This window comes from Oreochromis aureus, linkage group 20 (assembly GCF_013358895.1).
Source record: "Oreochromis aureus strain Israel breed Guangdong linkage group 20, ZZ_aureus, whole genome shotgun sequence".
Taxonomy (NCBI): domain Eukaryota; kingdom Metazoa; phylum Chordata; class Actinopteri; order Cichliformes; family Cichlidae; genus Oreochromis; species Oreochromis aureus.
Window position 1 is genome coordinate 21,070,139 of NC_052961.1, and position 24,239 is coordinate 21,094,377.

General features: G+C 41.8%; 1 protein-coding gene across 1 annotated transcript in view; it reads left to right on the plus strand.

The window, feature by feature from the left end:
• Positions 1 to 4,967: 4,967 nt before the first annotated feature.
• The window catches only part of cpne5a (copine Va), a 78,018-nt gene continuing 58,746 nt past the window's right edge, over positions 4,968 to 24,239 (plus strand). Inside the window, exons 1-5 of the mRNA XM_031726355.2 lie at positions 4,968 to 5,330; positions 16,680 to 16,720; positions 17,557 to 17,603; positions 22,775 to 22,878; positions 23,982 to 24,021. Coding sequence (XP_031582215.2) covers positions 5,221 to 5,330; positions 16,680 to 16,720; positions 17,557 to 17,603; positions 22,775 to 22,878; positions 23,982 to 24,021 — 342 coding nt within the window. The 5' untranslated portion in view covers positions 4,968 to 5,220. The remainder of the gene's footprint in view (positions 5,331 to 16,679; positions 16,721 to 17,556; positions 17,604 to 22,774; positions 22,879 to 23,981; positions 24,022 to 24,239) is intronic.

Genomic DNA, 24,239 nt, shown 5'->3' on the forward strand with positions numbered 1-24,239 from the left:
TAAACATAGTTAGAAAACAACAGCACTAAGCAAGGTAAAAATACAAAAAGAGATGCATCAACACATTTTTTTAGCGCAAACAGCCTCACACAAACAGATTTTGGTGATTGCAAGAAGCTCTGCTGTCAGTATTTCTTCTTCATCTCGCGCTGCTCTCGTCTGATGCCAGAAGGCTGCAAATTTGTGCCTCAGTCTCGGCATTAGACGTTTATTTTCCACAGGACAGTAAGATGAACTGAAATTAAGTTAATTCATTCGGTGTTTCTTTTTTTCTTTCTAAAACGCGACAAACGTTTTGCACAGATGGCACGGGTGTCCTTGAAAAGTGTTTGCTAATCGACAGAGAGGCAAAAAAATGGAATCAAGACGTAACTCTGCTGTAAATTTACAGTAGGTTGCTTCAGAGATGTTCATTTCAAAGCAAATGCATGGAATGTTTTCAGACTGCACAATAAAAGTTGGTATTACAGACTCTCGAGAGTGCTCTGTCTTTATTGTAAGTCATTTCACAAAAACAGGAAATGCCAGCAGCACAGATGCACTGATGTCATAACATTCAGTGGTATAACAAATATACAAATTCTTCCTTTAGGAAATGCAGCGCTATCACAGTAGAAAAATTAATACCAAGCAGAAGATCCACACTGAAAATTGTGCTCAGAGCTCTGTTTAATATCAATTTAATTAATCAAACAAGCCTGTGTTTTGTGAAATGGGTGCCTTTATGATAAATCCATAGCTGTAGCTGTATGGAGCTTTTTAATTTCTCATTGTTTTGGTTTATTCTTCAGGTGTTTGTGTGTCAGTGATTTGTTTTGTACTGTTTAGCAGATACTCTATGTACAATCACCTGTTTCTGAAGGTATTTGAGACCAGAGGGGTAAAAAGCAGGATGAATAGTGGAATTTTACAACAGCACGGATTACTTGCTTTTGTCATTTAAAGAATAAAAATCTATTTTTTTTCACTGTTATCATAAAAACACACAAAGAAAAGTAAAATTTTAAGTCAATAAACATAGTTAAATACATGCAATCTTTGGCGGTCCCCAGTCGTCATGAAGCATGCGGCTTTGCTGGGGATTTGCTAATTTAAAATATACTTCATGGAGCAGAAACTACTAGCTTTAACTTTCTGTTTTTTCCCCCCAGTCTTAAGTATCCTGCATCCTGCTGGAGCAGCTGATAACAGAATAGAAGAGCCAGTTTTACTCCTTTAAAAACACAAAATGAAATGTCTATGTCTCTTAGATATTTATTTGAATGCTAAATGGTGACTACAGATTTTTCAAACACAGGAGAGGGCTGTATCTCTGTAGACACACTCATGCAGGATAACAGGTTTGAAAAATGGGGTTTGACTTTCTGTCCATTTGACTGTCTCTTTCACTGTATGTATAGATTACACTGCAATGATCAATAAGAGTTGTCATCATGGATAAATGTTTTCCTTCCTTCTTTCTTTCCATAACTGGAAATTGGAGCTAATGAAGTGCGCTGGATTCAGTGAGTTGTTGGCCTCATTTTGGGGCCCATTATATTTAATCCTTGTTTTGAGAATTAAGTATGCTGAATTCATCATACCTAATTTGTTCCTGCTATGTGCCATTGCATGGAATAACAACTATTTATGAGTTAGTTTGACACTGAAGAAGACTTAAAACATGGTGACTCAGCTAAGTGCTGTGAGTGGGGTTTAAGGGGGTTTCTAGACATTTATTTAGCACTGATAATTATATACTTGGAAAGTGTCAGTCAGGCTGTATCTAAAATTATCCGTATCATGTCCGCATTCAGATTTAACTAAGTAATGATCATGAAAACATAAAAACAAAACATTCGTCCAGGTATGTAATGGTGAAGGTTTCGCCTTCGTCTGTGTCTCCATGAACACAGAGGAACTCCAAACAAACACACTTTCTTTTTCAGGTGTTCATGTTCATCATATTTTTAACTGTGTATTAAAGTTGGCCGCAGTCACTGTGAGATCATTGATGTGCTTACAGCGTTTTGAAAGCTCATTGTTCATCTTTTTTTGAGTCAGATGTCACCATATTTAGACAAGAATGAACCAATATGGACGCCCTCTTTCAAACACGGTTAGCAAACTGCATTCAAATACTATAATGGTGCAATGTAGCTGACTAATAAGATCCCAGACTTTCACTTGACAAACTAAAGCACAAACTTTTTGGGCGGACTTTACCACACAGCAAGCCATTATTTATGGTTATACTGTCCCATTAAAAATGCTCCAAAAGACACCAACTTGATCAGGAGGTCCAGTTCAGTGACTGCTGTCCCCTATACTTACTTCCACTATGTAAGTAAGCGTAGACAGCAGTCACATGGGACAGCAGCTACAGTGTCATATGACCACTGCATAAACTGTGGTTTTTGGCCACTTGATTGAAAAAGAGGAGCAGAGAAGGACATTTGTAAGAATAGTGGATTTAAATGCTGATTTTTATCTCCATTACAGGCAAACACTATTATTAAACCGAATAGTGGAACAATAACTCAATAACAATAAGGATGCACAAACAATTCAAATGCTGGAAAGCTTTCTAACCAACACTAGATGGCATAGATTCAAAAAGGTGTTGGAAACATTCCTGAGAGATTTCGGTAAAATATTTATATGATAGTGTCACAGTGTTGGTGCATATTTATTGAGTGCACATCCATGACGTGAATCTCTGGTTCCAACACATCCCCAAAGATGCTCTATTGGATTGAGATCTGGTGACTGTAATGGCTATCTGAATAGAGTGAACTCACTGTTGTGTTCAAGAAACAAGTTTGAAATGATTTGAACTTCATGACATGCTGCTTCCTGTTTGAAGCAGCCATCAGAAGATGTGTACACTGTGGCCATAAAGGGATGGACATGGTCAGCAACAATACTCAGGTATGACATTTAAGTTATGCTTAGTTAATTAAGCGTCCCAGAGTGTGGCAAAAAATGTCCCCCACACTATTACATCACCACTGCCAGCCTGAACCTCTGGACAGGCAGGATGAATACTTTAATGGCAGTTTCTGACACTATCATTGGAATGTTGTAGCACAATGAAGACTTATCAGACCAGTCAACATTTCTCCAGTATTCTTTCATTTTGGTGAGCCTCAGTTTCCTGTTCTTAGCTGACAGGAGCAGCAAAGTAGATAACCATGCCAAGCTGATGTGGTACGGCTTCTTCACCATGTCTAGACACTTAATTGCACGGAGTTGCTGCCATGTGATTGGCTGTTCAGGTATCTGTATTGATTAGCACATGTCAGGCAAAACCAATGACTATACAGTTACTATGACTAAACCAAAACTATTGTGCAGTACAGTAGACGGTAGAATCAGCAGTTAACATTAAAACTGTTGTTTAATGTTACACTTAGTCACAATAGATCTACATAGATGTGCATGTTGACCAGTATGCCTATATTATATTTGAGTAAATGTTTGAAATACTGTTAGTGTCTGAAAAGTAGCGATGTCAGAGAAATGATGTGGAGCAAAATGATTGCTGTACTGGCTCCATTATCTCGAGTTATTTTATGCTGCACAAAATAAAAATGCAAAAATGAAAAACATAGTTAGAGTAACTTGTAGCCTTTTGTTCTTGTTGGTGTTGGTTTCACCAGTGCTGCTGGAGCTGGCCTGCTGATGCTCAGATGCAAAGCAGGTGTGGGTGGTGCCACTGCTGTCTCTAACACACACACACACACACACACACACACACACACACACACACACACACACACACACACACACACACACACACACACACACACACACACACTCCCCACTCCCCGCTGAGAGGGTTCACACAGCTGTAATTGCACTCCTGCCAGAGCTATAGGAAATGGGGTGGCTGCGAGCAGAATCAGAGGAGAGCCTCGCAGCAGGCAGCAGGGAGCTGAGCTCAGAAGGGAGCTTGAAATCAGCCAACCAAAGGCCACTGTGGAGCCTAATTACACAGTGAACATGAATAATGATAAATCTGTGCTCTGGTGGTGCTCTGTCCGAAATATGCAGCACTCATTGCCCAATCAGCTCAAGTCTGTAGCAATAGTGGTGCCTTACTACTGTTTGTAGATCTCTCACAATGACGGATGGCCTATAGCATGGACCACATACAGACTCTATGGCTGAAATAGCTATAGTTTGTACACGTGTGGGCATTTCATTGTGTAGCAAATGTGCAGTATAATTTCCAGTTTCTGTATGAGAGCAGGGAGTCTTTTTATCACTGATTACTGTGACATAACTCCCCCATACATCTGCACAACCATGCACACATTCACAGAAGTCTACCTTTGAACTGAGCTTTTGACAGGTTGAATTCCTCCTGGTTTCCTCTTGTTGTTCAATCAGGAAAAATGATGAAATGCAAATGGAGCTCCCGTGAGAGCACAGCCTCCCATGCAGACTCCAGAAGAAGAACATTCTGTAGGTGTGGAGGAAAAAAAGAAACTGTAATTCATTTTGTAAAGATAAATGAGGAAAGAGGCTGTGATTGAAGCCGCAGGAGTTTGAGGAGCTGTCCAGATGCTGAAAGAGCATCAAACAGCTTTCCAGTGAGAAATAAAAGCTGGTATCTCTGAAGGAACCCGTGTCATTTTAACACTTGTCTTTGAACAATTTATGTTGGGGTTAATTTTCAAGCAGGGTTTTTATTTTTAGAACAGCCAAACAACCAAACACCCGAAAGAAAAGGGAAATTTCCCTCAATATAAATATAGACTATAGAATTCGAGGCTATTTGCGCCCTCCGGTTTATTTTACGTTAGACAATCTGGACCAGAATAAAAAGTGTCCGCCACATATCTACAGCTCGAATCTGCAACGAGTGAGAGTGTAGTCGCAGCCCCGCGTGTAGGAGAATGCAGACGGGAGGGGAGGAGTTCACGTCTTTTACTTTTCAAAGCTCCTCTGGCAGAAGAGCTCAGTCTTTGCCTGGAAAACCGCGGAGTTTGGCGCTGAGGCGTCCCGGGCATGTGACCCCCCTCCTTCAGCCAGATTAATCGCTTCACCGCTGCAGCCTCCGATTAAACTTTCCATGCTGTTGCCCGTCCGACGGACAGCACTTTGGAGGTTTGTGTGGACCGTGTTCGCTCCCGCTCGCTCGCCCGTCCGCCGCGCTCCGGCTCTCCACCCTCGGCTCTCCAGGTTCAAAGGAGCTCACGCGGCCAGTGGAGCTGGCCCGGGTCTCCCGCACGCATGGAGGGAGACGTTATGGACAAAGTGGAGGCCACGGCAACGGTCCGCGACTTCGACCCCATCAGCGGAAGCATCCCGGCCACCAAAGTGGAGATAACCGTGTCCTGCAGGTGAGTCCATCGGGATGCTGATGCTGCCCCGTCTGCGTCAGGCTTTGGGAAGCTCAGCGCGTCTTTTGGCTACATTTTGTTGTGAGAAGCACTGAAATTGGACATTTTTTCATTTTCTTTTCATTTTTAAGGCGTCATTTACCTTTTTGTTGTCTTTACTTTGTTATTTATTAATTGTTTTTTTTTATTTGATTTTTAATAACCCTGCTTAATATTTCCCCATTAAAAAGAAGTATAAACATGCTAAACAACAAAAAACTTTCCAGCCAACCAATAAACCCACAAGCAAAAATTAATTTTAAGCAGTTAAAAAAAATATCATTAGAAATTCACTCAGCGACTAATTAGAACTGCAGTGATGTCCTCCCCCGTTTACAGTGAGCGGGAGATGCTGTGATAGAAACCAGAGCGATGTAAACTTTTACGCATATTCCGCCCTAAGATTTGCACTTTGGTATCTTATTTCCATAAATCAGACGCTATGTGCTGTGCACGCGCCCAGTCGCGTGCCTCGGGAGACGCCGAGCGTCGTGGAGTTATTATTGGCGTGCCCGAGAGGTTTCCCCCGAGGCAGCGTGTCATGTGTCAGCCTCTGCAGCTTCTTGTCAGGCTCCCCCGAAACGACTGTAGTTTGTCACCGAGACGTAAAGATGAACACTAAACAGTTTTTTCCTCCCAGCAGCCTTCAGCTGAATCCCAAAGTAGATGCAGCGGGAAAAATACCACGGCTGTGACAGGAGCCTGCTCGGCTGGGTAGGGTGGGGCAGCGCTGGTTGCAGGTATACGCACAGTATGTACAGTATGGTGCTGAGACATATGAGAGCCTAAGAGTGCAGGAGGTGCAATTTGAATGAGAGCTGCTCATGAAATGTGATGTGAATCTGTGTTTCCATGGCCTCCCTCCAGCTCTCATTTTGCCCTGTTTCACAGTATTTAGCTCTTTTCACCTCCCGGCTACATACATCGTTATGTGCATGTAAATGAAGTAAATAAAACCACAAGGGAGAGATTTATCAGCCAAACACCCCGCTGTCATTGTTTTCTTCCCTCGTCTGCAATATTTACTCAGTGAGTTGCCCGAAAGGGGAATTGACTGTCGATCTCGTTTAAAACTGTGATTTTTAATTTTAAACAAGCTTTGTAATTTTACCTTTGCGAGTTCAACAAACAGCTTAACAAAACCAACAAAACCGTTAGCATGGTGCTGACCTTTTGTGACATTCTGGATATTAATTAGCCAGATTTCAAAAACGTGTCAGCTGACCTTTATTGGGCGGACAGGTGACGAGATGATGATTGATTTTTGTTTGAGGATGATGAGCCGCATGAAGCCCCGTGGGAGCATTCTGCTGTAGCCCGTGTTTATGCAACAAAAATAGTCAACTGTGTAAAATTGTGGTAAATTCGAGCGTGTGGGAAGATTGCGTTTGAGGCAGACATGGAGCTTAGGGTGGGTTTTATCCAGTGTGGGGCAAGTAGCAGCTGGACTTGTGTTGCTTCCCTCTTGAAGCACGCTGTTGTTTTTTTCCCTGCAGACATCCGAGCTTTAAGCCGGGGCTCTGTTGATGCCCCCAGGCTCTGTTGATCTGCAGCGCCCTTGTCATTAATTTCTCTCCAAACACTAGCTCTTGGACTCAGTTTGATGGAGAAGGAAAATTTATTCTTGCTTTCACTGGGGCCTTGAAGCATCGTCTGCTTTAGATGCAAAGGCTTCAGTTGCTGTCTGTTCTTCTTTGTGACTTGCGGGGATTGCTGCAGTCTGACCTCTGACAGCTGCTTCAGTGGACATCTCAAAAGTTGAACTCATGCAGAATACACACCAATGCACGCAGCTATTCTATCCACTTATCAGGAAGTGTGTATTTTATCTATCCAGTGCAAGCAAACAGAAACAATTGGTGTTATATGAGGGGAGAAGCCCGGGCTCCACAACTCTGTGTAATTGATTTAGCAAGCCTGAGAGCTCTGAGATTGCAGCGCACATGGAATTGAACTGTGCCGTGCAGCCCTACAGGCATTCTCATAACCCTCTGCCAATATTGCAGCAAGCCCGTCTGACAAACTAGAGGGACTCAGGCAGACAGCCGCTTATCAAAACAAGTGCATATCACCGTGATAGCACATTGTTCCCTCTCTATGGCTCTGATTGGCTTTGCTCACAGGTCAACCAGTGAGCCATACCCCGAGCATCTGCTTCTTAGCTGCGAGGGCTGCACTCTAACTCAGCGATAAGATGGCTCTTCAAACTCAAGTAGCCTCTTTTCCTACATCTGCCTTTTGCCAAACACAGTCAAGTGAATACATTTCACTGGATTAGGACCAGTTGTCCCCTGGTGTTTTTACAAGATTGACCCCCCCAAGTCTTATGTGGCAGTAATGAATGTGTTGATTAGCTAATATTAAAGCAGCTCTGGTGAATGTTTTGTAAGTTGTTCGTGTGGTTTGCTTTAATTATGAGCAAAGGAGTAAATGTGAATCCTCGTGGACTGCAGAATGTGCCCTCTCTATATCTCAGCTTAGCAGACTGTCTCAGAGTTTCCATGTACAATGACTTTAGGGAAACTGGGGCTTTAGCTCTGTGGTTCCACTTTTAGGAATGAATGCTGGAAGAAATTTGCACACAGACAAAAAAAGCAAATCAAATACCCCCACACCCCCTCCGAAAACCTCCCCAATAGCCCCTAAAGGCTTGACACGCTGAACTTCATTTAAGGAAGATATTTTCCTCCGAGTTTCTGCTCATCAGAATGTGCATATAAATCCAGTAATGATTTGTAAATGTTGTGTTTACCCTTTACGCTTATGTGACCGTAACAAGGGAGGGGAATCATTCTGATAAGCTCGACAAGCCTGACAAAGGTTTACAACCCTTATCAGAACAGCGCGACGGAGGGGTGGTGGGGATCCTGCTTCTGAATGATTACTTTTTTGGCATCACATTTTTTTATATAGTTAGAAATGACTGAATAATAAAACTATTTCATTAAAACAAAAAAAAGGGGAAAAATACGCACTTGTGAGTAGACGATTTTAGTGCGCACTGTTATGGAAACAGCAAGGATGCTAGAGTGGTATCAAGGTCATTTTTTTCAAATACTTAATCAAAAGTTTCTTGCTATAAACCGAACATTTGGCTTCGTCTGTTATGCTTATATGAAAGCAAGGTGTGTAACAAAGTTGCACGAATGAGGGCTTTCATGTGGCTGTTTCAGAGGTGTAAACTCCTTTTTCTGATTGTTTTAGCACAATAGACCAATGACACCAGCAAGCAGAAGGGCAAATGTTTATTATTTATTTCCTTGCCATTTGCCAACAGAGGCCAATTCTAGAAATTTACTGGTCCTCTTCGGCTCGTCAAAGCACACCCAGGTAGGTGATTACAAGTAAAACTGGCTGACAGAGCCGCCCTCCCTTTCCACTGTGCTCCACCTCCCACCTGACAGCTTGAACACAAACTTTATCAGCCCCCTTCACCTATTTCACAAAGACAAAGACACTGCAAGCTCGTCCATCCCCCTCTGTTCCCTGCTGTTGCTTTACTGCCTCCCTGTAACCATTCATTTGCTGTCATAGATTCGTTAGAGTAGCAATGCCTTCAATCGATGGATTCCATAGCTGGAGGGAGGGGGGGTAACTCATCCGTGCCACTCATCACCCGAGGGATTCATTACCTGTTGAAACACACAGGAGCCACATGACTTCCAGCAGTCCTGCGACAAATCTGTGCAGGAGGGGTTCCCCTGGCGCGCAGGGCCACTGATCGCTGTCCCCGCGAGGTCAGTCTGAAGACTTGAGGCATGTCTGGATCTGGTCTCTTCCCGAGACAATCATTGCGACAGAGGGGAAGGCCTAATGAAATCATCAGGACGATTAGGATGTTTGGTGTCGCTGCTCGATGCAGCAAGAGCTACTGCTCGAGCAGAGCAATTTGGACTCGAGCTGTGTAACCAACCGTTTGTTTATTTGAATGTGTTGGCATGGTGTGTAACTTCGCTGCTGTTGTTATGTTAATAGCTCTTATAGCTGCTACTCTCACTCAGTCTTGGATACCCATTTAGTAAAAGCTGTGACCTGGTTTTTCTGGTTGAAACATGCTTTTGTTTCGCCCTGGCAGGCAGCAAGTTTGAACTGAACCAGTTTGCATTGTGTAAGAACATAAAATATTAATAAAAGATCTCTCTGAGTAAGAGAGAAATTTCAATTTGCAGCGTTTTCCTTGTGCTTTTCATATTGTGATCTGGGTTAAGACTGACCTGAGGCGAGCGTGCAGCTTTTATCTTACTGGATGGCTTGTGTTTGTGGATGATGTGTCGCATCTGTTTTGGTGATCAAGGCTAAAAGACACCAGGGTGCCAAGAGGAGGCAGAGTTTTAGTTTTTTTTCCTCCCCATTTTTGGGGATGTTAGATTGCAGCAGACGAGTCTCACAGGCCGATGAAGCGGATAATTATGCATGAACCCCTGACATAGTGAAAATGAGTTTGGATCCCAGACACTTGGCTTGTGGTGGTGTCGGTGTTATTAATATATTCTCATTTGGGATGTATGACAGCAGAGGGGGATCCCATGGAAGCACAACTGCGGTGCCATGCCAGAGGTTTATAACACTCTGCATGTTGCCTGCCTCATGTGAAAGTGTTGATTGGAATGACAGGGGAAGTCAAGAGTGTGTTGTAGCAATAAGAGATCAAAGCAGTCCCTAGTGGCTCAGAATATCAAGCTGCTTTTGTCACTATTTTCAGAAAAACTTAAGGGTCAGCAGAGTATGTTGGAGGATTTGTCGTGAGGGCGTATTTGACCTAACATCACAGCGTGTCTGGAAAATGAGAGCTGTGACAGGTTACTTGGTGAAGATTTCTCCACACTGCGTTGCATATGTTGAAGGTCTTTCACTCGTTGGCAGTCTTAGCTGAAGGGCTAAACGAGCTACTCAGTGTCAGGTTATTGTCGTCTCTGAGGATTTTTTCTGTTTCTGCATTAGAGTGGACATGTTATTCAGTAGCCATAAGGGACATTTCAGCCCACATGTGTGAGAATGTGTGCTTTTGGTACAAAGCTATGCATGAGTTTGTGCGTGTTTCTTCTTTTTAATTACAAATATATTTAGTATTCTCTATTGGGAAATGGATTATCAGTCAAATTTTTACAAGCTACCAAGCAAATGATTATAAGCTTGTGGAGGAATTCAGTCAAATTTTCACTGAAATGGGTTTTTCTATGTTAGAAGCTTTCAAATGGAACATGTAAGGTTGTAGTTTTTAAGCAGATTGAGTAGGCTGAACCCAGGTTCAAAGCCATAGGAAGTAAAAAGTTCTACAACAAAGTAACAAAAAAATCAATTGTTAAAAGATGTTTAAAATTTCAATTAAAAAAGTCTTGAATACCTTGAAACCTTGGATATGGGCCAGTGCACACATCTCTGATTTGTTTAAATAGATCTGGCGCTGTGCCTATTGACTGCTTTTCTTCCCCAGGTGGAGAGGCAACTAATGAATCAGAGTTTAGGTATTAAGAAAGATTTAGTTGGGAACAAGAATGAGGATCCTGGCTTCCTTCAGTCCAACTGGCCACATTTATGAACAGTGATGTCATAAAAACAGTAATAAGTGTGGATTGGATTGATGCAGATGAAAAAGTTGACTTACAGAGATGAGACTGTTTAAATAACGGAAGGTTTGCTTATACAGGGTCGAGCCCATCGGGGCTTTTCTTCTATTTCTTTGTCTTCTTCGTTGCTCTTTTTAGCAGTCAACACAGCGGATCATCTCCCTCCAACTCACCAATTTCACTAGTATCCTCTTGTCACACCAACCCTCTGTGTCCTCCTTCACTACACACATGAATCTCTTCAGAGGTTTTTCTCTTTTCCTCCTGCCCAGCAGCTTCATATTCAACACCCTTTGCTCAGTATATCCGCTATCCCTCTTGTGCCGATGTCCAAAGTAACCATCTCAACTTCACCTCTTCAGCTTTGTCTTCAAGCTGCTCAACCTGAGCTGTCCCTCTGATGTACTCACTTCTATTTCTGTCCATTCTGGATCCAATCTTGAAGTCTGTAGCGCAACCTTTTGTCTTTTTGTTAGGGCCATATACAATATTAGCAGTTTTCTGAACTATCGGCATAAACATTTATAACAGCCAATAAATGAAAAATAAAAGTAAGGAACAGTTGAGAGAAACACCCTTCAACTATGTTCCGACTGTTGTCATCGCATAGTTTGTCCACCAGAGGGCAGTCGGCAGCTTAACCATCAGCTGATCCGAGCACAGTTAGGCAGAGCATAAATAGGCAAATAACTACTCATAATAAATGTTTTTTTGTGTCTGAAAGTAAAAATATATTGTGTGATATATCGATGGGTACTGGTCTTTAAACCCTACACTGTTCTGGCTCTAATATTGACATGCTTATTACAGCGTTTATCTCATAAAATTAAATAGAGGAAGATATTTGTTGAGAAACATGGAACACTTATTTCCAACCCAGTCAATTAGTGTGTGTGTGTGTGTGTGTTTGAGTGCATAGGCGTGTGTCACAAGTTGGTCTTTTTCCTCCCGGCGTTAGTTAGTGTTTCTCATTTCATGCTCATTACGGTTTACCACCACCCACCTGCTGTGTGTTGCTTTCACCTATTGATGCTCAACATGTGTCCACCACCAATTACGCAGCCACAGTTCTCTATTTCCACACTATAAGGTGCGCTCGCAGCTCTCTAATGCTTCGCTAACCTCAATTAGTGATATCATTTCTTTGTAAATGATTATCATCACTTTTCTTTTCACTCCACACTTGGCAGAATGCACGCAGAGTGTCTTCTCTCTGTTTAAATGATCAGTTGCCAAAATATGCATGAGCTGATTCTTTACTGTGCCCAGTGTGGTGCCTAGAGTACAATTCAGAGTGCTTTATATTGCCATTTTGTGAAGTAGCTGATTTGGATAGTGCAAGCCTGCAGCTTGGTGCTTTTTTCGGATTGCCGCAAGTTCACACTAGACTCAGTGCAAAGTGCTCTGCCAAGAGTTATAAGCCCTATAATATCAGTCTGTATTTCCCCTCACCTTCTTGTAAAAGGAATCTTTCTCTGCACAAACCCTGGGCTGTCACAGTATGCAATTAGCAACGTTATTATTCCCAGATCGGACATTAGCAACATGCCAAAAGCCAGCCCGATACAGGGGTTTGCAGCGTATGTGCTTTCTCATTTATTACACGAGCAGAAGAGCAGGTTTATGACTGAGATCCTGTCACTGCCCGTGAGATGGCTGCCCAGGGAGTGCTCTGCTGCAGGTACTGTCGACCTGGAGAGATTCGAGGCAGAAACTGAATAATTAAACAGATGGAGGAGAAGAAGACACCTGGTGCCATCACAGTGAAAGACAGCAGATGTGTGTTTCACTAATAAGGAGACCAGATTGTGTGTCTAATGTAACAGAGGGGAGGTTTTTGAGCTCTTGACAAAAGCAACATTACCCTGTATTGCTGATCGTGACTCCAAATACAGACAAAATGCAGCAAAACAAAGCCACACATACATTTTCATCTGCTGTGTTTTCATTTTTGTTTCTGCTTAAATCTCAGAGAAGGATTTCCTTTGTATGCGTGCTATCTGATGAGCTTTGCTACATGGTATGCTATACATAATTTTTGCGCTAGAAAAATTAATTACCCTTAAGGAAAAGATGAATATTTCACTGTACATAATGGGATTCCTCTTCTTTGTAGCACTATATACGTTCCCCTTTTTGTTCTCTGACCTTTTGACCCTTTACATCTGCTCAAGGGCGTGTTAGACAGGAAATAGTCCCACGGACCCCATGATCCGTAATGGAAAAGCCGAGGTCTGTCGTCTGTCAAAAGAGAGAGAGCCATGAGGCAGAAGAGAAAGTGAAGTGACAGAGAAGACTTGAAATGCAAACCATCCTTCTGTTTGACCTCCCGGCTTTCTCCATCATCTCTAATGTATTATGGAGATTTTTTTTTCCTGTAAATCAGTCTTACTTGACTTTCAGGCTCTCATTTGTCATGTCCTCTTAAAAACCAATGAGGCAGCAGCTCATTGGCCAGTCAGATTCAGGACAATTTTAAACCACTTTCCACTGAATTAGATACCATTTCTCCAACTTGCCAATTAGGACTTTGACAACTTTAAGGAAGTAGAGGAGACTTCAGGGACTGGTGACAATAAGGCACTGTGGGCACGGGAATTAAATTCTACATTTCTTAGTTTAATAATCAGCCCCATGGACCATGGAGCTGCTAAAATATCTCCAGGGATCTGACCGAGAGGGAGAGTTTTCCTAATATATTCTTTTTTAATTAGAGTTCAGCAGCCAGCCATGCTTTAGAGGTCAAATCTCCTTCACACTGGGCATTCAGTGAAACCATTTATCAACTACAGCGCCTTTTGACACATTTATACCAGCAGAGAGAGTTTGCAGATTTGATTTAAGAGCTCGTGCATTTCTGGGCCGGTGCTAATTCAGCATTTACAGAAATTCCTGGTTGTGGCTTATTGTATTTATCAACTGAAGTGTGCATAACCAATAACTATGAGCTTAATTCACTGCCGAATAAACAAACATCACTTTGTGAGGGATGATTAGGCAGAGAAAAGAAAGCTATTAAGATTATATTCTGTTTTTTTCTCCAGCGAAATTGAATTTATTCTTGTTAAACATCTAATAATGCACTGCTGACTCTTGCTTCAAGCGCACTAAAATATGAAAAGCTTAAGCAAGAAAGAGGAGATTATTGCAATCAAAGTTTTAATGAAGGTGACGGGATCAAGAGCAATAGAGAAAAAAGGAGAGTTTGCTGTTTTCATTACATGTTTTTTAAATGAGATGGCCATAGTGATCACGAAAGCGCTGGGATCTGAAAGCAGGCGGATACATGAAATGGTGTGAATGAAAAGTAGCTGTATCTAATTACTTTTGTCCTACTTTCAATGAACTTCATCTTCATCAACAAACTTTTCCTACATCGGCTTTCGGGATAATGATCTTCTCTTATCCCACTGAGATTTGCAAAGAGAAGGAGTTAACTTTTGAAATAGGCAGCGTTACTTCAGCGAAAGCAGACGGATTATCTGAGATGTTAATACCCATCCTACGGCACTGATGTGCATACTCTGGCCATGTGCACATTAAGCTGCTGGATTAATTTGTACAGGCGTATAAATCTGTATACTAATCGTTTCTTTCTGGAATAAAAATGTTCAGCAAAAACAAATTAAGGTTTAGCAATGTAAACGAAGGCTTGTGCTCTACAGGAACATGGAGCAAAACTAAAAGAGGATGTCATGTTTTCCACTCTTGTCTGCTCTGAGAGCAGGGATAAGCTGATGGACAAGCTAATTGTTTGAGGGTAATGGATGCCAGACAGTAACAGGTGGATACAAAGAGGCGGTTAGTCATGGATGGCTTTGTTACTTCCAATGATAATTGCACTGACAATCGTCCAACTGTAGTCAGGTCAGCCCAAGGCTAATACCCAATAACACCGCATCTGTCATTTCCCCACGTTTCCCTGTCACAGAAGATTTTGTGTCCAGGAATGGGGAATTACATGTACACGAACGATGCCCTGCTGCTTGGATTCAGTCCTGAACTCTCATCTATATTCATTGAAATTTTGCTGTCCCCTGAAGGGAAGAGGACTTTTCTGAATTGCGATCAAGTTATTTAGCAGCACAAGCTTTTGCACTTTACAGATATGGAAATGAGATCCCTGAAAACATTGGGAACATGTCTTCCATCTAAAATGGTAAATGATGATAGCATTGCTTTATGTTCTAAAGGTGATGCCTACCTTATTAGAATTTGCACAGAGGGAACATATTAAGGGAAAATGTGCAGGGTTTTGGCTTAAAATAAGGATGACATGAATAATATTATTGCTGATTGCGCCTCTTATCTGGAATGAGTCAATAAGCCAATCAGAGTGCGTGGCTGCTTGAAAAGGTGCTGAATGATGATGATCGTTGTTAGCAAACTGGATAGACCTTTCTAGTGAGAAAGCATGAATGCTTCATTTAGAGAGTTTAGCATGTGCAAAATGCTACAGGCCCACAATAGTGATGGACTCATTCAGCCTAATGATATTGGTTTGAATGGTTAAATAAATTCTCATATGTAGTGTGTTTTGTAGCTTGTTGGTTCCTGGCCCGAGTCACTTGGACACCTTACATTCACTCTGTTGCTGCGACAGAGCTGCTAACTTGCTAATTGCCACACTCTCTCCTCTGCGTTGTCATGTACATATGAGGAAAGCTGGGTGCTGTGCTCAGTATCAATAAAGGCTGCTCACTGGTTTGTCCATGGGTGCTAAAGAGAAGCTGTGATCATGATTATTTTGGTCAGTGCTGAGATCTGGATTATTTAACACGATTATCTATTAACTTTTAAAATGTCGGGCATTATTTGAACTTTGATCACAAATTGTATCATGTTTTGTGTCAGCATCTACTTTTCAGATTACTTGGAGCCAAAATGTTTCCGAGCAGCTGTTTTAGCTTCTCCCATTGCTCAAAGACTGTCTTTTTGTCCTTCGGGTTTGAGCTGAGCTAAAAATGCCTGCTCTCTAGGGCTTTTTTTTTTAGGAATAGGTGCAGACACAGTTGTGAAGGGGAAGATGCACAGGATTTCTAAAACAAGACAAAAAGAAGCAAATTATTGTGAAACTTGATTATCTTATTTTAATAGTCTTTGAAAGTCTTATCTGTGATTGAGTGTACAATTAAATATATCACCCAGCCATAGATATGCCTAGTTTGAACTGTTTATGTTTTCATGGTACTTGGTTTTTTTTGAGTGCTTCATTTTCAGATTTACATTTACTTACTAAACTTACACGAATAAAAGAAATCTGACATTTAATGTATAGTATTCTTTTAGGTGTTTTTTAAAAATTGATTTTGTTTAATACTCATATTTCTGTGTTTTTTATTTAAGGATTACACATTCTTAAAAGGATTTGCAGTTTCTGAGTGCACTGTAGAGGCAGGCTGCTTTTATAAGTAGTGTCCATACTTTGAAAGGCACCTCTCTGCCTGTTACCTCTGTCTCTTTTCACTGCACTTTATTGTGCTCACTGTACTCCTCACTTAAAAATGATATCCCGAGGGGCGGTGTGGTTTGTGTGAAGTTAAGTATGGTTGTTGAATTACCGTGCAATTATGTTGTAGCTCTTTGCATATGGTATTCTGTGATTTCACAGCATGAAAGAAGAAGCATTTGTGTATTGTGTACAACTGTTGCCCTGCAGTCTTAAACAGAAATTGCATATACACACACACATGCAGGACTCTGTTTTCACATTTTGATGTGCAACTTCTTTCTTCTCTTACAGGAATCTGTTGGACCGAGACACTTTCTCCAAATCTGACCCATGTAAGTTCTCAGCTTTTACGATGATAATTGCAGCTTAGATTTTCCTGCGGGAGATTTTGCTCGGAATATGGTTCGCTGACACCTCGTCTCCATTTACAAAGCTTCACTTTTTATTTTTGCTGAGCTTAACTTTGACTCAGTTTACTGTGCTGTTTCAAAGTGTTCCTTCAATAACTGCATATCATTTGCACAATAATGTGACAACCTTTCCTTGCTGAGAGCTAAAGTACCTTAATGCATGCAGGGTGTAAACGCCAGCCTTTGAATACAAATGGCTATCTTTTGGTGAGACACATGGGGAAACGCCATAAAGGCATTTTCTTTGATACTCCCTGCAGGATAGAGAATGGAGGGGGAGACATTTAACATAATAGGGAGGAGGTACAAGCCCTTTGTGTAAATAAGCTACTGGGAAAATAGCGCTGACACCCTGTTTTGTATTCGCCTGAAGCTGAACCTCGGTATATATGACAGGTCATGTGGTATTCACCCGCCTCAGCTTCATTTAAAGTCGCCAGATCTAATGGGAATCAGGAGAATCCCACAATTAAGAAATTGTGTTTTGATTGCGTGGGTGTCGCTGTTTTCAGGGGCTCTCAATCTTGATTTTCTTCTTTGATTGTGGACAGCATACCTAGAACCATCAAGCTTGGCAGTTCATTATGTTGTCAGGGCGTGGCAGGATAATTAATCATGAATGTCAGCAAAGAAGGAACAAAACAAACACAATCAGAAGAGGCAGGATTCTTGATTGAGACTGTTTGGTGACGTATTCTTCTGTTTTGCATTTTTCCTCTCTCTTTGCTGCTATCTCGTCCTTCTTCATCACTTCTCAGTGGTTGTGTTGTACACCCAGGGCGTGGAGTCCAAACAGTGGAGAGAGGTAAGCGATCACACCGTTTCTCTGTCAACACAACTCAATCAGTCCGTCTCTTTTCCGTGACATCTCACTCTGTTTATCCCGCTTACCCCCTCCCCACTCTCCTCTCTCTCAAGGTAAATGCTGTGAGTGCCAATCACTTGCAATTGACTGACCTTGTAAATGCTGGTGCTCTGGTCAGCACTGTGTTAGCTGTGACTGATTAAGGTGGCAGCTACATGTATCATTAAAGATTTTCCTCGGCGTTGCTGTCCCCTCTGGCTTCCCCTCTGATCAAAGCAGACAGAGGTTTGCAGTAAGACATTAGGCCCGTCTGGAATTGTTATGTGACACTGTAATCACAAATTAAAGGCATACACTGAAACTGCAACTTAAATTAAATCAATTCTTGTTATTTTGGTCTAAGGCAGTCAAACTGGTCTCTTTGCTTACACATTCAAATCGATTGGGATTGAGCGGTGAGTGGTGTGACTTCAGATTTAAAATGGGAAAGATCTGATACCCCAATAAAAACAAAGTGTATAGTTTTGTTGGGTTTATGCTTCTAAAATGGCAAAAATGTGGCAGTTGTACTGCACAGATTGGTAACTTGGATTTCAGGATTCACTGGACAAATTAGTAGCTAAACAGTTAAGGTATCACCAAATTTTACTCTTTATTTCATAAAATATAACAGTATAAGCAGCAATCATCTCAGTTTGACTGTCAAACCTAAAGAATAATCTATACCTGTAGCCACTCTGCTTAGTTGCTGTGTGAACCTCAGTATAAAGAGCTTTAAACTCCACTATTTGTACCTTGCTATTTTTTAGCCCAGAGAAACTACAAAAAAGAGATGTGAAACGAGTTCAGAGAAAAGGTCAAAAATTGTTTATTTGAATCACAAATTACATCTTTTCACAAGTAGATCGGGAAAAGCTCCATCAGCTCTCCATAGTTTGATTATATTGTCTAAAAGTAAAAACAAAACAAAAACTGAACCGGTCACTGAGAACAGAGGTAACACAAGCAGACCCAGAAAGATTACCAGCAGATTGGATAATATGAGTAAAATATGAGTACCACAAAGAACAGGTGAGAAATAACACGAGAAACCACCTCAGGGATCAACAAGAATTACCAGAAACAGTGTGGCAAACAGGCCATTTGAAAAAGCACTGTGGGCAAGGAGACAGGGTGATAAACCACCAAAAGCTCTTCGAGTGCTCCAAAGCATACCATCTGCCTTTTTTTAATAATATTTTTCACTGTATGAATGGCCCGTCCAGGATCATAACCATAAAACACCCCCACAGGTGCCACGGACAAAATAAATTCAGCATTAGTAGGAATTAGCCATTTGCAGGGTGAAAGATGTAGGAAATTTTCACTACATTCGTAACAGAAAATTGTCGATTCTATGCCCAAGTAGTCCTGTTCATTCGTTTTTTTTACATTCAGGACATGAACTTAAAGAATTCTAAGAAACTACTGGTGGACCGCTAGAAAAATGGTGATGAGATGATGAGATGGTGCATTGCTCCAGACATTTCCTCCACAGAGACATTGATGTTGCATTTTGAAAAAGGGGAAGTCGATATACAAGGTTGTAAAAGAAGTACAAACCTGGGCTCTACGCAGTGGCCGATCACAGTTTGAAGTGGATGTGAATGTCAGATTGTTGATCGCCAAAAGTGACAGATAATGCGTGACACAGACACCCCTTATCTGACTTCAGAGAGGTGCTGGCTTAGGGGGCTTCTGATGGTAGCAGACCATCTGACATGCAGTTTGGACAGACCATAAATCCTGCAGTGGCCCCCGTAGATGAAAGAAAATAAATCTTACCTTTGCATGACAACGCACACACATTTGGTTTATATGTCTGAATACCAGACCTACCATGTTTTAAAGAAACACATTGACATTTCAGCTTTCTTAAAGAAGAGCATTAGAAGGTCAATACTGCTCTTAATTGCCCGTCATCTTCAGCTCTCTCCCTTCTCCCTTCATTTTTTTGGTACTTCTATGCCGGAGTCTTAATGTTTCTTAGGGTTGTGATCGATTGCCGGCCAACCTTTTGACTCTGGAAAAAAGGTTGACTTTCATTCAAAGCCAGCAATGTTGGAAGAATCAGGTCAGGACACAGTCCAAAGTTGCCTTTATAACACCTAAGCGATTTCTCGCTACTTGAAATACTCTTGATTTAGGCGATGGTGCTGCCTGCACCGTGCATACACTTGTTTGCTGTGAATTCACTGCACAGCTACCTGCTCACGTTGATGCTGTTGAACATCACACAGTTTTCATATTATGCTACAGGCACAGAACTTGCAATCTTATTGCCTTTGATACGGTTGCTCCGAATATGGAGACCTGGTCTGCGACTACTGCTGTCTTTAAGGTAACTTTGGTGCTTCAAGACAGCGATAAATACGGAGTTAGTCTGCTATCAGTTTGTGATCAAGTTGGCAATCGCATGCAATCTTTTTGTGATAATACCATGATTACTCTGGTAAATCAGAAAAAAGCTGCTTATTGCTGTCTGTTTAAAATATTTTGCCCTTTATATACAAAGAAATTGACATTAAATAGAACCGCACAGATTTGAAACAGAAGTTTAGAAATTCCTCTACTAATAGTGACACAGGCACTCAGCAGCCTTGCTTTTATATACAAATATAACCAGAATACAGTTGAATTGAGTCTCTTATTGTAACAAAACCTTAAAGGTAGCCCTCATTGGCATGGACTGACTCAGACTGATTGCAATGTGTTGGCAGTGTGTTTCCTAATGGCAAGAAGATCGACTTCCTGTTTTTACTCTACTGAGACTGAGCAGTTTGGGAGGAGAAGCAGACTGGAGACTATTTACTGTCAACAGACATGCATTGCAGATTTGCGTTGCCAAGTGCATTTCAAACAGAAGACGAAGAAGTCTAAGAAATTTTTCTGGAGCCTTAACAACACTTGAGGTTGATGCTTGACAGTTTTTCCTCTTATGTCTCTGAACGAATGTCTGCCGGCCTTGACTCACAGAAAAGCAAGTCTTGGTACTGGTAGCAACGCAGTAATATTCTGTTCCTGAGCCAGAAAGTACTTTTAACATTTTATCATGCAAATATGGACGAGCATCAAGTGCGGAGCTCATTCGTGACAAGTCTCCTACAGTTGTCACCTTGGGTTACAGTGCCCCACCTCGAGCGTACAAACTGCGGGTGCAGGCTGAATGCCTCTCCCTGAAGGAGACACGGCCTGTGTTTTCAGCTGCAGATGACAGCTGGCTTTGCGAGCAGCCGAGTCAAGCTGTGCAGAATTGATAAAGCGGAGTGCCTCTTTTGCCTCTCTGTCAGGTAATGTGTTTTTGTTCTCCTGGGAGTAAGTGTGGTTGGTAGCCAGTGTGCCACCAGCCATCTGTAATCCAATTACCCTTCTACGGGACAAGCTTCCCCATCAGCTGCTGGTCATTCACACACCTCATCAACAGAAGAACATGAAAGCAGATGTTACGCATGCATTGTGTTTTGTTTCTAAGAAACCAGTGAGCTCTTAACTCACTTTTGGTCACAACATGAATCTGACAATCCATCATTTTCCTGCAGCATGACTTAAAGTCTTAATATCCAACTCCCTCATCAGTTATTACTCCAGGTGCATGACAGATTTTCCCCTGTCTCGCACTTTCACTTACCTGAGCAGCTGACATAGTACAACCTGTATAAATTCCTTTCAAACTCCTTGACGTTAATCTTTTTACCAAGATAAATCTTCTAACGTTAGGGCTCACAATTTATTTCAGTAAAGGGTTATTTAAGGGAAAGAAGTCACACTGCCAGCACCCAGATATCCCTGCAGGAAGGGTCTTTTTTTTTCTCTTGACAGTTAATTGTAGAGCTTTGCAACGTTGGCTTTACATGTTGGCCGTGTACTTGCCAAGGTGGAGATAATGTGTGGAGTGGGAGATCTGTTATTTCCACGGGTGGCTTTTTTAGCTGCTCTGGTGCTGATTCTTCTTCCTTTGTTATGTTTGGCGTGGCACCAAAGTGAATATGCTATAGCCCTCCCGCTGCCACATACACCTCCTGTCATTAAAAATAGGCTGCTGTTCGCTCGGGACAGGTTTCACCTTCTTTGCGTTTGCTGGAGCAGAGCTCTCACATTTTTTGACAGGAAAAGCAGGAGAGGAGGTAGTGACACACACACACACACACACACACACACACACACACACACACACACACACACACACACACACACACACACACACACACACACACACACACACACACACACACACACACACACACACTAAGTAGTTAAACTTTTATAGACCTAGACACACTTTTATACCTGATGGCAGGCTACACTTGAACAAACCCACACTCTTAGGCTGTCATAAGTTGCACACAATCCACCCTGACTGTCTTTGCATTAGCATCGGCGTCCATCCGTTCATGTATTCTGCTCCCGTAGCGTGGCTTGTCTGCTTTCATGTTAGGACTCACTTTGAGTCTTACCCCCATTGGATGTAATCACAAAAGTGCGAGTCTGTAATCCCGCTGTTTCATCTCCTTATTAAGCCCTAACACTGCTATTATTAATTCACTGTGTCAGTTTATGGTTACTCTTTTTTACCGGCGATGTTTTATTTATGCAGCTCGACATCACTTCTCTGACTTTGAATTATTCATGTCGGATAACAATTAATGCGTGTGTGCTCATGAGGAAGAGGGTGCAACTCTTTCCATTTTTGCTGATTTGTTTGTCAGCACATCACCTCATCACAAAGTCTTGCTGTGTAACACTGATGTAATGGTTTTTGGTGTCTGCGCCGGCAGCTTTACTTTCTCTTCCTTTTGCAGGAGTGTTGTTAATTCCCCTTTATAAAAGCAAATGTAAAAACGCCACTTGCCCTAGAAGTGGCTAAGAGAATGGTGGAGGCGTGAATGTGGTATTAAAGAAAATTAGTGTAATTAAAATGCCTTCTGCAAGCTCATGCATGCCCAGCAAAATGTGAAAAGGTAAAGAAGAAGAAGAAGAACCTTCTGATTTTTGATTCCTCTTCTGATCTCAATGAAAGCTACTAATTCAGATGGCTGTTTGGTAGCATGATAGATGGGATGGTGTGAGGTAATAGAGCAGTAAATGCAGATTCTCAAAGCTTCTTGTTCACATCTACCTTGTCTTGTCTCTAGTTTGGGAGAACAGAGGTGATAGACAACACGCTAAACCCAGACTTTGTCAGGAAGTACATCCTGGACTACTTCTTCGAGGAGAAGCAGAATCTGCGCTTTGACGTGTGAGTTATTCTATTTGATCCATTTCTCTGAGGACACACACTGAGGTTTTTTTTTTAGTCATGCCGCCCTCTTCTCCAGTTCTTCACTTATTTCCAACACAACAGCTTCTTAACATCCTCTCCCTTATCATGCTTCCTTGTCCCCCATCTATCTCATCACCCCCTCTCCCCTTTTTCCTGCCTGTCATTTTCTCTCAAAGTCACTCTTTTTCTCTCTTCTCTTGCTCGTCATCAGCTTGAGTCTCTCCCAAGGAATTATTCATTGGTGCAGTGTCTCAGTAGTCATTCGTTGAGTGGAGATTGGTATAAGGTGATAAATATTTCATATAAAGTTTTATCCTTAATCTCCCTGCTGCTAAGCAAAGCAAATGTCTGAAAGCAAGTCCCATAAAACTCACAAAGACCGCTGTCCTGGCGTTCCTCTGTTGAAAAGGCCTGACTAGTGAAAGGATCAGGAAGGTGCAGCTTCATTTTGAGGTCTCCCAGAACAGAGTCAGGATCATTTCTCCACCCCCCCTTCTTCCTGCAGGACTGGAGATGTGCTTACAAAAATCCATATCCGGCAAAGCATGAATTCCCTGGTGGACTTCTAGGATGTTTCCAGGACTGCGCCGAAGGTCTCTGAGGAGTTTTAGACACTTAATGAATTCATTTGGTGCAAGACTGGGACTGGAAAGGAGGGAGTGCACTCCCTCACAATTTGCGTTACTCATTTACATCTCTCTTTTATCACAGAGGTGGGAGTCAGGGCGTGCTCAGATTTAATTACTTTTACATTAAGTTTGACTGGCAGATGCTCCAAACCTACTCTCCTTTGGTGGATTGTTTCAGTATGTTCCCCCTGGCAGAGAGTGGAAATTACATTCATAAACTATAGAATGACTTCCTTAATTAACTGTCACATTACTGCTTACGTGTTTCTTCCCCCCTCCCCATTTTTTCTTTTTTTTTGGCCTAGGCGGCTCTCCCCCGGTGTGTGATTGACAGACAAAAAGTGTCCACACCGTAGTCAGTTTCCTTTAATTAGCACCAGCACAAAAAACTCTTCTGTTGTCGTGCCCACGCGCTAACCTCTGCCATTTGTGGTCTCTTTGTGATTTCAGGTATGATATTGATTCTAAAAGTCCAGATCTGGCAAAGCATGTAAGTGAAAAACATTTTTATTTCTGAGAGTCGGGTGCTCAGCTTCATACTTCATATACTACCCTTCAGTCGTCAGTGCATGTGATATTTAGGTTCTATGCAAACCAAAGTTAGTAGCATCTAAATGCTCAAATATATTCAGAAATAATGAGTGAATTATGCTTCATCTGCCAAAATGTTGTTTGTTATTATTATGACTTTTTTTAGTCTTTCATCAG